At 55.2% G+C, this 16,164-nt stretch overlaps 1 protein-coding gene across 2 annotated transcripts in view; it reads left to right on the top strand.

Moving 5' to 3' along the window:
- ADORA2B (adenosine A2b receptor) overlaps positions 1-14,872 on the top strand; it is a 40,609-nt gene extending 25,737 nt beyond the window's left edge. Inside the window, exon 2 of one of the 2 annotated variants that reach the window (NM_001082175.2) lies at positions 13,424-14,872. In NM_001082175.2, coding sequence (NP_001075644.1) covers positions 13,424-14,087 — 664 coding nt within the window. In that variant the 3' untranslated portion in view covers positions 14,088-14,872. The remainder of the gene's footprint in view (positions 1-13,423) is intronic. The other variant, XM_089316601.1, reaches the window with a different exon arrangement.
- The last annotated feature ends 1,292 nt before the right edge of the window (positions 14,873-16,164 follow it).

Genomic DNA, 16,164 nt, shown 5'->3' with positions numbered 1-16,164 from the left:
AGGTAGAGTGATAGCGTTGCGGGATGGGGAGGGGAAGGGAGAGAAATCTTCCATCCACTGGTTCACTCCCCAGGTGTTGGCAACAGCTGGGGCTGGTTCAGGCCAAAGCCAGGAGCCTGGAACTCCATCCGGGTCTCCCCCATGAGAGCAGGGTCCCAGGTACTTGGGCCATCTTCCGCTGCTTTCCCAGGTGCATTAGCAGGGAGCTGGATCGGAAGTGGAGCAGCCGGGACTGGAATCGGTGCTCATATGGGATGCAGGCGCTGCAGGAGGTGGCTTAGCTCAGTGCCCAGCAATGCCCGCCACACTTGCCATCTTTCTAAAATGAGCCTGATCACGCCTCCTCCCATTACCCAGTGCTCCTAGCACTTGGGGATGAGGGCCCCTGCCCCTTGGCCTCTGACCCCCTCCTGCCACTCCCTCTCCTTTGCTTCTGTGCACTAGCTCCGGAGGCTCTCTGAGGCCTCTCTGCAGCGGGAGTGCCCGCCTCCCCATCTCCTCATCCGCTGACTCTTCCTCATTTGTACCGTGCTCGGGACACTGACATGTCCTCTGGAGGGCACCCAGCTTCCTGCATGGGTCTCTGAGTGCCAGCAGCTGTTTTCTTCGTTACTTGTGACCTGTTTAAGGTCTCCCACTCCTCCTGTGTCAGGAGCAGGGCTCACAGCTGTCTTTGGCTTCTATCTGATGTAAGAGAACACAGCCAGGACTCTGTCCCACCACTGGCCTGCGACACATTTAGGATTCGGCAGCACACACGTGTGAGCATGTGTCCACTTGTGCATGCATGCATCTGTGTGTGTGCTGGTGTGGGCAGGGCGGTCAGCTCCGACACGGACACCTGAGCTGGTTGTTCTCCATTGGGCACACTCAGAGCTGGCGTAGGAGAGAAACTAGACTGGCGCCACGGAAACCAGAGAGGGATTTCCACGGGGCGTGGCCGGCCGTGTCACAGGGCAGGAAGTGTCTCCCAGGCTCGGCATTTGGAGAAGTCATCAGTAACTGAGCTTTTTAACTGCACAGGGTTTTAAACCAGTTACGGAATGAGTGCAGTGTATGTGAGTGTGTGGTGAGTGTGCGCTCGTGGATACACACACACATATACCACTGCTGCATGCATGGATTTATATCGCTTGATGGGTGAAGGCAGTCTGGGGTTTCAAAAATGAGTCACTCTGAAGCAGTGTGCTTTTTCACAGCTTTTAAGTTGCAAGATGAGTGCAGTGAATTCCCATCTGCCTTGCACGTGGATTCACACAATATTTTGCTATATTTGCTTTGTTTGTCTCAAACACGAGTACATCCATGCATAACTAGCACATTCAGGAGGTTTTGTTTTCTAAGATTTACTTGAAAGGCACAGTGACAGGAAGTGACAAGGAGAGAACTCTTCAGTCTCCCGGTTTACTCCTCAGAGTGCTGCAACCGCTGACTCTGGGCCAGGCCAAAGCCAGGAGCCTGGAACTCCATCCTGGTCTCCCACGTGGGTGCAGGGGCCCAAGCACTTGGGCCATCTTCCGCTCCCTCCCAGGCCGTTAGCAGAGCTGGGTCGGAAGCGGGGCAGCCGGGAACTCTGAAGTGGGACGGTGGTGTGCAAGCAGTGCCAGCGCCAGCAGTCAGGATGTTCACAGACCTGCTGTCTCAGTCACGGGTCCCCGGTTATCCCAGTTACGTTCCCTACAGTTTTAATCAGGTCCCAGTAAAAATCATGCTTGCATTGAACACATTCTCTTAATTTCCTGTAAGCGGAAGCAGGTTCTTAGTGTTTTTGCATGTGTGGTTTACTTTTGGTTATTTCAAGACACTGACGTTTTGGGGCAGTCCAGGTTGTTTTGCGAGTGTCCGTCCTGTTGGGTTTGCTTGCTCCCCTGTGGCTGCTCTGAGCTGGCCGTGTGTGGCAGCAGCACTGTCTCCGGGAGTGGCGTTGTGTCCTGCTCAGGGCAGGCACCGGGGTCAGCGTGTCCCCTGGTGGGTGCTGTGTACTCGGCCACGTGGCGAGGCGGTGTCTTCCAGGCTCTTCATAGGAAAGGGAGGTGTGTTTTCCCCTTGGACGAATCTTGCCTGAGCTGGTCCCTGCGATGGTGGTTGTGAAATGGTAGTCTCCCCTTTTTCTCCTCCTCCTCCTGCCTTTATCAGTTTGCATGTTTCTGTGAAGAAGAACTTTTCCTTCGCCCTCCTTTAAACCGTTTGTTGACACATCGGTGTCGGCTTATGGATTTGGTTTTCATTCGCAGAGTCGCAGAGTCGTGCTCCATTCCCGTTACTCATTTTGATGCCTGTGTTTGGCTGATGCAAGTTCCCTTCTGGCTGAGTGTCCGTGTGAATTTTGAGCATTTTCTTACTTTCTGGAATAGAATGGTTGGGTTGGGTCCACCTCGTGTTTTCCAGCTTTGGAGCTTTGGCTTGTTCAGTGGTGAGTGACAGTTAGAAATCAAGAATGGGATAGCTTTGCGCATTGCTACTGGCGTATCATTCCTTCTGGGTCCTAGCAATAAACTTGTATTTAGGAGATTTAAAACACTTTTTTAAAGATTATTTATTATTGAAAGAAAGGAGAGACAGAGAAAGATATTCCAGGAACTGGGCTGAACCAGGCCAGAGCCAGGAGCCAGGAGCTCCATCCAGGTCTCTCACATGGGTAGCAGGGACCTAAACACTTGGGCCATCTTCTGCTGCTTTCCCAGGCCATTAGCAGGGAGCTGGATCTGAAGTGGAGCAGCCAGGACATGAACCGTTGTCCATATGGGATGCCAGTGTCACAAGCAGTGGCTTTATCTGCTATGCCACAATACTGGCCCCTAGGAGAAATTTTTTTTTTTTTTAAATAATGGGTTTGTTCCTATCCAACTCCCTGCTCATGTGTCTGGGGAAGCAGCAGAGGATGGCCCAAATACTTGGGGCCCCTGCATGAATGTGGGAGACCCAGAAGAAGCTCCCGACTCCTGGCTTCAGATCAGCCCAGCTCTGGCTGTTGCAGCCATTTGGGGAGTGAGCCAGTGGATGGAAGATATCTCTCTCTGTCTCTCTCTACCCGTTCTTCTCCCTCCCTAACTCTGCCTTTCAAATAAATGAATCTTACAAAAAAAAATGTTGGAGGAACTCTTGCTTATAGTAGACTGCCATCTAATTATTGAGAAGAAATGACTGAGTCGAGCAAATCCCCACTGGGCAGCTATCATAGTGGTAACTGATGCAGGCGCGAGTCATCAGTGATGCTAAAACTCGGGTGACGGCCTGACGAGGAGTAAGATAGTTACAGGGTCTCCAAGTCTGTACCACAGGCTCCCTACTAATCAAAAAGGGAAAGGTGGTTACAGTGGACCAAGCTGGCTGACACTGCAGTCATCCAGCTGTCCAAGTTAGCCTCAGCGGTTACGGGAATGCCGACAGCAGGTGCCGCAGATGGCCTCTTCTGCCCTTGTGTGTACACAGAGGCTGGCCCTCTGGACCGGTGGAGTGAGTCCCTGGAGCAGCGCATCGTAGCCCCAGCCGTGGAGGGCGCCGTGGGGCCAGAGGACACACTGCGCTTTTCTCCTCTGCTCTGGCTTCAGGCAGTAGCCCTGTCTCGGTCATGGTCACTTACTCTGTATAAAGGAGCTCAGATACAGGAGCTGTCTTTGGCTTCTATCTGATGTAAGAGAACACTCAGAGTCCGCAGAAACCAGCCCCGGAGAGAGACGTGGTCTTGGTCCCCGCCCCTCAGCCTCTGCCGGCTGAGTCACAGTCAGACCAGCCGGCAACTGCTGGGGAGTGCTGCCATCTGTCTTTTCTGCCCCCTGCGCTCCTCCTGCACGGATCTCAGGTGGCTGCGAGGGACGATGGCGGCTCTCCCAGCTGCCTTTACGAGTGGCAGCAGGCAGGGCTCAAGCCCAGCCAGGCCCACCACCGAGATCTGCGGATGCCTGGATTTGTTGGAGCAGGTGAGAACCCCTTGGGGGCCAGCAGCCTCCTGGGTGGGGCGCAGCTTGTCATCTGGTGGGCAACGGGCACTCTCCTTCCCACAGGCCACACTGTGGCCACCTGCAGTGACAGGGCAGAGTGCCTGCAGTACATTTTCCACAAGTGCTGGAGAGGCTCTGCCGCTCCTGGACCCGAGCTTCATGTGAGTAAAATCAGACCGCATCTGCTCTCTCTACAGAAGAGTTTTGTCATTGTTTTAAGATTTATTTATTTATTTGAGAGGCAGAGCCAGAGAGAGAGAGGTCTCCCATCAGCTGGTTCACTCCCCAAATGGCTGCAGTGGCCAGAGCTGAGCTGCTCCAAAGCTAGGAGCTTCTTCCGGGTCTCTCACGTGGGTGCAGGGGCCTAAGCACTTGGGCCATCTTCTTCTGCTTTCCCAAGCACGTTAGCAGGGAGCTGGATCGGAAGTGGAGCAGCCCGGACTCGAACCGGCGCCCATATGCAGGCGGAGGCTTAACCTACTACGCCACAACACCGGCCCCCAGAATGGTTTTTTTGGTCCTTAAATGTGTGTTATAGTTCATTTGTGAAGACATCTGCGTCTTCAGTTTTCTCAGGGGGAAGGTTTTTATTTGTTATTGCATGTGTCCCATTGTCCTATATGGATGTACATATAGAGAGGACAGCTTTTTAAGACTTAAATTGAGCAGTAAGTAAACTGCCTATGGTACCTTTGAAATAAATACTGTGTTGTTGGGATGGTGGCAGAGTTGAAAACTTGAGACTTAATAGGTTAATTCTATTTCTTTAGTAGAGTACTATTTTGAATCTTCTGTTTATTTTTCTGTCGTTCATGAACACTTTTTTTTTAATGAATATTTTAAAAACCTTCTTCTTTGGTTCCATGGGAAACCTGAATGGGAGGCAAGTGCTCACGGTAGAGATACCCCCTTGTACCCAGTATGCCTCTGGTGCTCCACAAGCCGAAGCCCAGACCAGGCTCACGCCCCTGTGTCTTGGTGTAGTGAGAGCTGCAAGAGGACGTTTGACGCACACGCACACACACACGCATGCTTACACTAAGAATTTTGGCTCTGTCTTAGAAATTTTGGCTTTCTTTCCAGGCCTGCTTGCCAGGCAGTGTCAGGTGTCCTCCACTGGGGAGTGGTGATATTGGTCAGCTTCTCTTTAATATTAACTGAATGGCTGAGGAGGAGCCTCTTGAGATGGACAAGGTTTGTTCCGGCTTACATTTTGGAGGTTCACAGTTAGATGGCATGTGGCGGCCACTGGCCGTGGAAGAGCAGGTGCAGGCTAGCAACCACACGGTGAGCCAGGAAGCTGAGAGAGAAGCTGGGCCACACTCAGCTTAAATAACCAGCCCCTCGGGAGAGCTCCCTTCCTAAACCTAAATGCCCCCATGACCTAAACGCTGCCCGCCAGGCCCCCTCAGGTGCCATCGTTAGATCAAGTACCCACCCTAAACCATCAACCATTGGCATTAATCCATGGCCTGTTCGCCTGGACTTTGGGGTTTAAACATTGGTATGAGTTTTCCTGTCCAAACCATAGCAGGGCTCACCGGTCACTCAGTGGGAGGAGACAGCAAACGTAGAGTTAGGTGTTGGGTGCATGGCACAGGTGCCCTGGGCAGCTGTGGCGTGCGGCAGGAGCCCATGCTGCACTTCGGGCAGACTGCTCTGCTTCCACGTGTTTCTGTGTGGTGGACCAGGTCGCGTGTGATGGGGGCAGGGGAAGGGTGTTGTTTCACGGCCAGCCTTGCTTTGGCTTATCCATGAATTTGCTTAGGCAAAGGAGGTGGAACAGTTAAAGTCTTCGGCAGCAAAGGAAACAGCCCTCAGCTTGCTGTGTAATGGGGGCCCCTCTGGGCTCTCAGGGACACAGAAAACCAAGGCAGTCTCCCCACCCCCACCCCCGCCATGCTGGCACCCTCCTCAGAAAGCTGCATCCTGGCCTGTGGCGGCCTGCACTGCTGCTGCGCCCAGCGAGGTGGCAGCGCCCGGCTCAGGTCTCCTTTTGTTAGCACTGCTGTGGCACCTGTCAGCTTTCCTCACATTAAAATTTTGCCCGGATATCTGGACTTCTTGGGTTCGTTTTAATATCCACTGAGTGTCCCCAGTGATTGTCGGCGCTGTAGTCTCCACATTCTGTAGTGTTGAGTGGTCTGCCTGACCCCACTCTTCAGGTGACTCCTGTTACCTGTGCGGTTTTAGGGACCGTGAGGTTTTCCTAAGAATGTGTATACTGCTTTATACAGAGGAGCAAAGCTTGTCAACTGCACAGAAGGTAAAGAAAAAAAATCCAGGGCCAGTGTTGTGGCGTAGGGGATTGAAGCACTGCCTGTGACCCAGTATCTCGTATGAGTGCTTGTTAGCATCCCGGCTGCTCCGTTTCCTATCCGGCTCCCTGCCAACGCACCTGGGAAAGCAGTAGAAGATGGCCCAAGTGCTTGCGCCCTTGCACCTGCATGGGAGACCCGGAAGAAGCTCCTGGCTCCTGGCTTCAGCCTGGTCTAGCCTTAGCTGTTGTGGCCATTTGGGGAGTGAACCAGTACGTGGAAGATTTCTCTCTGTCTTTCCCTCCCTCTCTGTTAACTCTACCTTTCAAGTAAACAATACAAATTTTTTAAAAGAAAAAAGAATCTCCCACTTTAGTCCACAGAGACAAGTCCGTATGTGTCGACTTAGCACTTGGCACGCGTTGGGTGCTGCTGTCCCCGCCCTCAGCAGCCACTCAGAGGTGGCTGTGGAGCCGCTGCTTCCGGGGGAGCTCAGCTCCCTCCAGCCCCTGGCTGAGCGTCCTCGCCCGGGATGGTGCCCGTGGGAGTCTGGACTGAGAGCGGGGAGTTGATTTCTGAGGCTGAGAAGGCGGCCTGGTTTGAGCAGGAGGAGACCCTGCCCGGGAACTGGGCCAGCACTTGCTGGGCGGCCCTTGGCCGCGGCCCCTCGCGTTATGTAACCCTAGCGCACACAGTTTCTCTTGTTGATTCCCTCCACGTGACTGCCTTCCTGTCGATCTCCTTCGCTAATGAGCGCCTTATGAAGAGAATGGATGGATCAGAGCACAGCTCCCCCCCCCCCCCACCACGGTGGGGCACAGCCACTTCCCAGCGTGCATTTTCCCAGGACACCCTGTCTTGTGCGGCCTGTTCCTGCCCTGGTTTTGTGTCCCCTCCTCTGTCGCTGGCACCGACTCCCCTGCGCAGGGACAGCCTCCCGCTCCCTCGGCCCTCCGCACCAGAGGAATGACTGGTGCAAGCGTGACCTGTGCCCTTCCCGAGCGTCTGAGGAGAGGGACACACGCGTGCAGACTGCAGGGTGTTCTGGGTGTGGAGCCTGCGGCAAGGGTGGCGTGGGGAGGGCAGGTGTTCAGGGACAGGGTGGGGCACAGCTGGGGCAGGGAGGTGCCAGAGCCTTCCGGAGTCCTGCCCAGCACAGGGACACCTGCCAGCTCTCTGCTGCAGCCCTGTCTCCTCCGTGGGCCTGGGGCCAAGCGTGTGTGTCCCAAGCAGAGTCACTGCCCCGCCGCGACGGAGCAGGAGCTCCAGTGTGAGTCCTGGCTCTGTCCGTGGGGTCCGGAAGGCTTGGCCCTACGGAGCAGAGTGATCACACGCCTCCCCTGGCTGCCTCCATGGTCCCCCTCCCCACAGGCAGCAGACCCCCAGCCCCTTCCTCCGAGTTCCCATGCAGCCGCCTGCAGAGTGGGGGCTCAGGGCTGGGGGACCGGAGGAGCTGGGATTTGTGAGATAAGCACTCAAGAGCCTGTGCATAGCTTTTTTTTTTTTTTTTTTTTTTGACAGGCAGAGTGGACAGTGAGACAGAGAGAGACAGAGAGAAAGGTCTTCCTTTGCCGTTGGTTCACCCCCCAATGGCTGCTCCGGCGGTGTGTTGCAGCCGGCGCACTGCGCCAATCCGAAGCCAAGAGCCAGGTGCTTCCTCCTGGTCTCCCATGGGGTGCAGGGCCCAAGCACCTGGGCCATCCTCCACTGCACTCCCGGGCCACAGCAGAGAGCTGGCCTGGAAGAGGGGCAACCAGGACAGAATCCGGCACCCTGACCGGGACTAGAACCCGGGGTGCCGGTGCCACAGGTGGAGGATTAGCCAAATAAGCCACAACGCCGGCCCTGTGTATAGCTTTTTAAGCAGGAAAATGTCTGCTTTGGCAGAATGGTAGGAACTCTCGCCTGGAGAGGGGGAGAAGGCACACAGCTCGGGGCTGCCCAGGGAGCATCTGGGGGGTGAACCAGTGGGTGGAAGATCTCTCCCTCCCTCCCCCTGACTCTGCACAGCCTGGGAAGAGTCTGTGCTGTTTCTAAGACTTGGTGTTTGGTCCCACGGTTCAAAGGCGGACAGCATGACTGGCAGCTGGGGGGAGATTAGTGAGAGCTTAATTTTAGATGGAGAGATGGATCATGAAGTCTGTCTTTACTCTTCATGGTTGCAGGTACCAGGGAGCCAGTGTTTTTAGCCTAGCAGTTAAGATGCCCACGTCCCACACTGGCGATCCTGGGTTCCAGTTCTTGGCTCTGGCTCCTGACTACAGCTTCCTGCTGGTGCACCCCTGGGAGGTGGTGGTGCTGGCTCAGGCCGTTGGATCCCTGCCACCCATGTGGGAGACCCGGATTGAATTCCCAGCTCTTGACTTTGGCCCAAGCCTAGCTCCAGCTGTTGCAAGCAGCTTGGGAGTCAGCCAGTGGATGGGAATTCTGCCACTCAAATAAATGAAACGTTTCAAATACTGCTGGGATATTAAAGATGAGAATGGAGGCGTGGATTTGTATATTTCAACCTTGGCTACAGATTTCCGGTTCTCAGAAAATATTTTCAAGCAGTGCTCTGCCTGCTGCCCTGGCTCACCAGCCTCAGTCCCGCCGCTGCTTCCCAGGCTGTGCAGTGACGTGACCCAGTCCTCGCGGCCCAGCCTCTCCTCTGAACGCTCCCTGCACCATCCGGCCTTGCCTGAGCCCTGCCGCCGGAACTGCACCTACTCCCTGGGCCTCGGGGTGCAGCTGTTTCTCTTGGCTCTATCCACTCCTCTTTGTAGAGCATCCCCTGCCCCTACCTTGAAAGACCACACGTGGGTCCAACGCTGTGGCTCAGGAGGCTAAAGCCAAGGTCTGCAGCACCGCATCCCGTAGGGGCACCGGTTCTAGTCCCAACTGCTCCACTTCAGACCCAGCTCCCTACTAATGCACCTGGGAAAGCAGCGGAGGATGGCCTGAGTGCTTGAGCCCCTGCACCCTAATGGGAGACCTGGAAGAAGCTCCTGGCTTCAGCCTGGCCCAGTCCTGGCTGTTGTGGTCATTTGGGGAGTGAAGCATGGATGGAAGATTTCTTTGTCTCCTCTCCTCCTCTCTCTAACTCTGCCTTTCAAAAAAAAAAAAAAGAGAGAGAGACCTTGACATTTCAGGACCGGAGCCCCTGCCTCCCCTTAGATTCCGCATCATGGCCTTCGGCTCCTGTAGGGAGGCGACCTTCACTCCCATGAGCCTTCCTGCGTGCCACCTGCAGTGCGTGCCTCTCTCCTCTCTCCAGACTTTTCACTGCCGCCGGCCCGGGAGAGGCCTGCCCTCACTTCCTGGATCGGGGTCTCCCTATTTTCCCTTCACCGCTGCAGCCTGCTCATCTTGGGCCCGCTGCACCCTCTCAATTCTTAACTCACTGGTATTTGTTTTCCTTGAGGCCAGTGATTGTTTCCAGTGCCTCACAGCAGAACTTGTGCAAAGAACAAACTCCAGGGCGGGTGAGAGGGAGCGGGAGTATCGTTGTATTCTTAGAATTGTATCTATGAACTGCGTTCAACCTGGTAAAAACTGAGAGAGAAGAAATTAAAAACCAGTGTAACAAAGAATACACTTATCTGAAAAACCAAAACAGACAGACAAGACAAGGAAGGAAGAACTCTGTGAGTGAAGTAAGGAACCCGCAGGGACAGTCGGTGAGGGCGTTCCTAGGAGCAGGTGTTCCCGAGCGCAGGATGCGGTGGTTTTGAGATGTTCCGATGTGGGTGGATTGCAGTTGTGAACCGCAGCGGGAAGCCACCCCCAGCAGCCCTCTTGTACAGGGCACGCAAGTAAAATAAGAGCCAGCGTTGGGCTGGCACTGTGGCTCAGTGGGTAAAGCCACCGCCTGTGACACCAGCAACCCATATAGGCGCCGGTTCGGGTCCCGGCTGCTCCACTTCTGATCCAGCTTCCTGCTAATACGCTGGGAAAGCAGTAGATGGCCCAAATGCTTAAACCCCTGATACCCACGTGGGAGACCCTGAAGAAGCTCCTGGCTCCTGGCTTTGGATCGGTGCAGCCCTGGATGTTGTGGCCCTCTGGGAAGGGAACCGGCAGGTGGAAGATCTTCCTGTGTGTCTCCTCACTCCCTCTCTCTAACTGCTTTTGAAATACAGAAATCTTTTCATAAAATGTGGTGTGGTGCAAGGCGCTCAGGCCTTGAGTGCTCATTCCCTTCTGGTCTTTGGTTTGTGTATTGACTTTGTTATTCAAAGATTTTGTATCTGTTTCCTCATTTGTGAAGTAAGAGAAGTTGCTCAAGAAAAGATAAAAGTGCCCACCCCTCTGTGTATGCTTTGGCCTGCAGCTAACAGAGTGCCTGGCAGAGTTGTAAGCAGCCCAGGTGTTTAATTATCTCTTGCAACAGCAGTGTGGCGCCGTGGGGGTCCCAGAGTTGGCTAGTGGTTCAAGGGTGTCATCAAGGACGTAGGGTCTCTCCTTCTCCTTCCTTCAGTCTTGTCCCTCGTGGTCACAGGATGGCTGCTGCAGCTGTAGGCATCACAGCTTCCTCCGAGAGCATTAAAAGCAAACAGGGCAGAGTTCCCGCCTTGGGTCTCTCTCCTTTCATCAGGAAGTGGAGTCTTCCCGGTGGTCCCCTAGGAGGATCCCCTTGAGGTCGCATTGGCCAGAACCACCTCCCACGTGCACGAGAGAGTGGAAGTACCACGAGCTGCCTGAGCGCTGTGGACAGTGCCGGGGGAGGAAGGGCCGGGCTCTGGCGTAGGCTGCCTCCTGGGCCTCAAGTCCCGTGGCCCCTCGGCCTTGCGCTTTTGGGGGCTTCCTTGTCCTGCAGGGATGGGCTGGCGGGGCAGTGGCAAGGAATGACACTTCCTAACGAGCGGCTTTACGCTCCTGACCGAGGAAGCAATCCGGACTCACTGGCCGAGAGGACGCGGAGCAGCCGAGCCCAGCGGGCCCCTTGTGGAGGCCGCTCGGCTGACGGCCTGTTGTCCAGGAGACCCCGCGTGGGGGCAGGGGAGAGAGAGGGCGCCGTGAGTGACGGGGCAGGACCTGGGTTAGCCATCAGGCTGCCTGCCTGTCCCGGCCGCGGCGTCATTCCTGATGAGAAGAGTCCTGTCCTGGAGCTGGCCGGCCGGACCTGGAGGCGCCAGGTCAGAGGCCCTTCAGAGAGAGGGAAGGCAGCTCGTCGGGCTCCGGGCCGCGTGTGGGGATGGGGCCGGAGGGTGGGCGAGGCCCCCTCTGCGCGCGCGTGACCCTTGGAAGAGGAAAAGGTGTGTGTGGGCTGCTCAGAACGCCGGGGCCAGCAGGGAGACCCTGGCTGTGGGGCCGCGCGGACATGAGCTTGCCTTTGCAGGCAAAGGGAAACGGGCACTTTCCGGAGACAGGTGCCCAGGTCGCGTCAGTCAGATGTTTCCCGTTTTTTTGTAGAAACGTGGAAAGATTTAATTTCATTTACTCAATACATATTACACTGACTACATGCACGTATACCGTGTATTGCATATTATGGACCAGTTATTAAGAGCAAAGTTTGAGCCGGCGCCGTGGCTCAATAGGCTAATCCTCCACCTTGCGGCGCCGGCACACCGGGTTCTAGTCCCGGTCGGGGCGCCGGATTCTGTCCCGGTTGCCCCTCTTCCAGGCCAGCTCTCTGCTATGGCCAGGGAGTGCAGTGGAGGATGGCCCAGGTGCTTGGGCCCTGCACCCCATGGGAGACCAGGAAAAGCACCTGGATCCTGGCTCCTGCCATCGGATCAGCGCAGTGCGCCGGCTGCAGCGGCGGCCATTGGAGGGTGAACCAACGGCAAAAGGAAGACCTTTCTCTCTGTCTCTCTCTCACTGTCCACTCTGCCTGTCAAAAAAAAAAAAAGAGCAAAGTTTATACTTCTGCCTTACACCACAGAGACTGGTTCATAGCGAAATGTCAAAAGGGTATTTACATTTTCTAGTGGATTCGAATAGCATTTAATGGTTTAAAATTATTAACAATTTATTATTTGCTATCCCCCCCCCCTTTTTTTTTGACAGGCAGAGTGGACAGTGAGAGAGACAGAGAGAAAGGTCTTCCTTTTGCCATTGGTTCACCCTCCAATGCCCGCCGCAGCCGGTGCACTGCGGCCGGCGCACCGCGCTGATCCGATGGCAGGAGCCAGGTGCTTCTCCTGGTCTCCCATGGGGTGCAGGGCCCAAGCACCTGGGCCATCCTCCACTGCACTCCCTGGCCACAGCAGAGAGCTGGCCTGGAAGAGGGGCAACCGGGACAGAATCCGGCGCCCCAACCGGGACTAGAACCCGGTGTGCCGGCGCCGCTAGGCGGAGGATTAGCCTAGTGAGCCGCGGCACCAGCCTTCCCATTTTGTTTTAAAGACTTATTTGAAAGGCAGAGTGAGAGAGAGAGAGGGGTCTTCCATCTGCTGAGTCACTCCCCAAATGGCTGTAGCAGCTGGGGCTGGGCCAGGCTGATGTCAGAAGCCCAGAGCTCCACCTGGGTCTCCCAGGTGGGTGCAGGGGTCCAAGCACTTGGGCCATCTGCTGCTGCCTTCCCAGGCGCGTTAGCAGGGAGCTGGATGGGAAGCGGAGCAGCCGGGACAGCGCTCCAGTATGGATGCCAGCGTCGCGAGGGGCGGTTTAGCCTGCGCCACAGCGCCGGCCTCCTGTTTCTGAATTGTTACCAACTCTGGAGGCGGGGCATCCCAGGACGCTTCTGCCTGTGGTGCGCAGCACACCTCTTAGGCTGTTTGTGGGAGCCCAGAAAGACTGTTGCCCGGAACCACAGGCAGCAGCACTGCCTGTCCCCAGGGGCTCCGGTGCTCACGGCCTCGGGCCTCGGTGCACCCCATCAGTGAAGCCTCCTTTGGCCTCTAAAACCACAACCCCTGCCGGTCCTCACCTTCCTCGCTCGGCTTGGTCACTTTCACAGCACACCTCTCTCCACACTGTTTACTAACTTAGGTTTCTTGTCCCCCCACCCCCACCCCACTCCCACTCTGCGTGCCTTAAAATTGGGACCGTCGTCCGGCACTAAAGGGAAATGAGTCACCAAGTCAGGAATGAAAACCTCACTGAGCTGTTTGCACACAGCTGCCTGCACCTGCTCGCACATCCCCAGTGGTGAGGGTCAGGCCCTGGTGCCAGGGAGCGGCCACTGGGGCTGAAGGGCCCCGGGACCACAGCGGAGGTGGGCTCCCGCACTTGGGTGGCAGAGCGCTCCTGACTGCACGGCAGCCCGACCGTAACGTGTGATGTTCTTCTCAACAGGTACAAGAGTTTGGTCACTGGGACCCGAGCCAGAGGAGTCATTGCTGTCCTCTGGGTCCTTGCCTTTGGCATTGGACTGACTCCATTCCTGGGGTGGAACAGCAAGGACAGTGCCACTGCCAACTGCACGGAGCCGCGGGATGGAACCACAAACGAAAGCTGCTGCCTCGTCAAGTGTCTGTTTGAGAACGTGGTCCCCATGAGCTACATGGTCTATTTCAACTTCTTTGGGTGCGTCCTGCCCCCGCTGCTCATCATGCTGGCCATCTACATCAAGATCTTCCTGGTGGCCTGCAGGCAGCTCCAGCGCACCGAGCTCATGGACCACTCGAGGACCACCCTTCAGCGGGAGATCCACGCGGCCAAGTCGCTGGCCATGATCGTGGGGATCTTTGCCCTGTGCTGGCTGCCGGTCCATGCCATCAACTGCGTCACTCTTTTTCAGCCGGCTCAGGCCAAGGATAAGCCCAAGTGGGCCATGAACACGGCCATTCTCCTGTCCCACGCCAATTCAGTCGTCAACCCCATCGTGTATGCCTACCGGAACCGAGACTTCCGGGAAACTTTTCACAAAATCATCTCCAGGTATGTTCTCTGCCAGACGGATGTCAAGAGTGGGAATGGGCAGAGCGGAGCCCAGCCTGTTCTCAGCATGGGCCTATGACCCAGGCTGCGGCCTCTTGGAGAAGAAGGCACAGACTCACAACAAACAACAGGACAGGAGACGACTGGCTGATCTCCTGGAGTTCCACATGCCCACCTAGGACGAGCGTGCTGTTAGCGGGCTCCAAAGGTGGACACGGCCGAGAATATTTATGCTTGTGTTTCGTTGCTCCTGTCGTGTGGTTGATACCATTGACTTGGAGAGGTTCTGAAAGACTGCTCTGTATTGTAAGCATCTGCCTCGTTTGTGGTAGAAAATGACGAACTGTTTTTACTGTGAAACACTGTGAACTCCTATACTGCAAATGTTTTTAACTTAGAGAATGGAAAAAGAAAAGTTTGGTGGTACTAAAAATGTATGCTTGTTCCTTGGAAGACAACCAGGAAAAGTAAAAGTTTAACTCTTCAACCAGGAAACCACTGTGTTGATTTGGGGAAATGATAGGCTCGTAAATTCTTAGCAGAATTATCATCAGGGAGCGATTTTAAGTGCTAATCTCTTCTGAATACCGAAAGCTACCCCAGAAGAAGAGTCTGGAGAGATGGGCTCCTTCCCCTACCGGCTTCCCTCTTCTTGGGGCTAGGCGGTGAAATTTGCTTTTCTCCCAAGTTCAGGTTTGGCCAAGCTGCTGGAACCCACAGTGTGAAAATCTTACTTAGTAAAATTATCTGTGTGTGTATATTAAGTGAAATAAAAATAAAATAATAAAAACAAGCTTAGGGTACGGCACTGGCTTGTAACAGAGCTGCATCTACCTCTACACCTGAGTCTGCAGCTGCTTTTTTTTTTTTTTTTTTTTTTTTTGACAGGCAGAGTGGACAGTGAGAGAGAGAGACAGAGAGAAAGGTCTTCCTTTTGCAGTTGGTTCACCCTCCAATGGCCGCCGCGGCCAGCGCGCTGCGGCCAGCGCACCGCGCTGGTCCGATGGCAGGAGCCAGGAGCCAGGTGCTTTTCCTGGTCTCCCATGGGGTGCAGGGCCCAAGGACTTGGGCCATCCTCCACTGCACTCCCGGGCCACAGCAGAGAGCTGGCCTGGAAGAGGGGCAACCGGGACAGAATCCGGCGCCCCGACCGGGACTAGAACCCGGTGTGCCAGCGCTGCTAGGCGGAGGATTAGCCTAGTGAGCCGCGGCGCCGGCCCTGCAGCTGCTTTTTCAGGAAATAAATTTATGCTCAGTCCAAGTTCCCCACGGAGCAGAAGGTCTCGATAGGTGCCATCTGTGGCCTTGGCTTCTCCCTCAGCCTCCACGCACCAGCACCTCCTGTTTGGGGACACGAGTGGGGCTGCCTAGGCTGTAGGCCATCTATTTCCTGTTTGTCCCTGCTGGAACACTGCAGACTTAGGAACCCCCCCTCCAGGGGGCTCTCCTGGCTGTGGACAGCTTTCCTGGTAAGAAGTTCTGGTTCTCTGCTGAAACCTGAGTTGTTTCTAGCTTCGTCTCTCAGTGTTCTCTTGGGGTCCAGTGGTATCTCCTCTCTCCCCTTTCTAACGTTACCTTGTCTTTTCTTCCTTTTTTTTTTTTTTTTTTTAAAGATTTACTTATTTGAAAGGCAGAGTACAGAGAGGCAGAGAGAGAGGTCTTCCGCTGGTTCACCCCCCTAGATGGCTGTAATCGCTGGAGCTGTGCCAATCCAAAGCAAGCAAGGAGCTTCCTCCAGGTCTCCCATGTGGGTGAAGGTGCCCAAGGACTTGAGCCATCTTCTACTGCTTTCCTAGGCCACAGCAGAGAGCTGAAGTGGAAGTGGAGCAGCTGGGACTTGAGCCAGCGCCCACATGGGATGCTGGCACTGCAGGTGGCAGCTTTTACCCACTTTGCCACAGTGCCGGCACCATCTTTTCTTCTTCAGACTGGAAATTTCTAGGAGTATCTGGAGCTTCTTTCCAGGACATGATTTTTGGTCTGCTCCTTAATTTGTCCTGTTATAAAGTCAAAAACGCCTGCAGGGCAAACCAGCTCTTGCTTTGTTCTAGGCATGACCTCACTGAGCCTGCAGCCCATTTACACTGCTTGGCGCCAACACCCCAGACCTGAGGCTTACTCACTCTAGGAACCCTGGAGCCTTTCCATACTTGCTG

The sequence above is a fragment of the Oryctolagus cuniculus genome, chromosome 17 (assembly GCF_051225735.1).
Source record: "Oryctolagus cuniculus isolate XC-2025 breed Fujian yellow rabbit chromosome 17, ASM5122573v1, whole genome shotgun sequence".
NCBI classification, from domain to species: Eukaryota; Metazoa; Chordata; class Mammalia; order Lagomorpha; family Leporidae; genus Oryctolagus; species Oryctolagus cuniculus.
The sequence above is the reverse complement of the archived record's forward strand: the minus strand, read 5'-3'. Positions and strand labels throughout refer to the sequence as shown.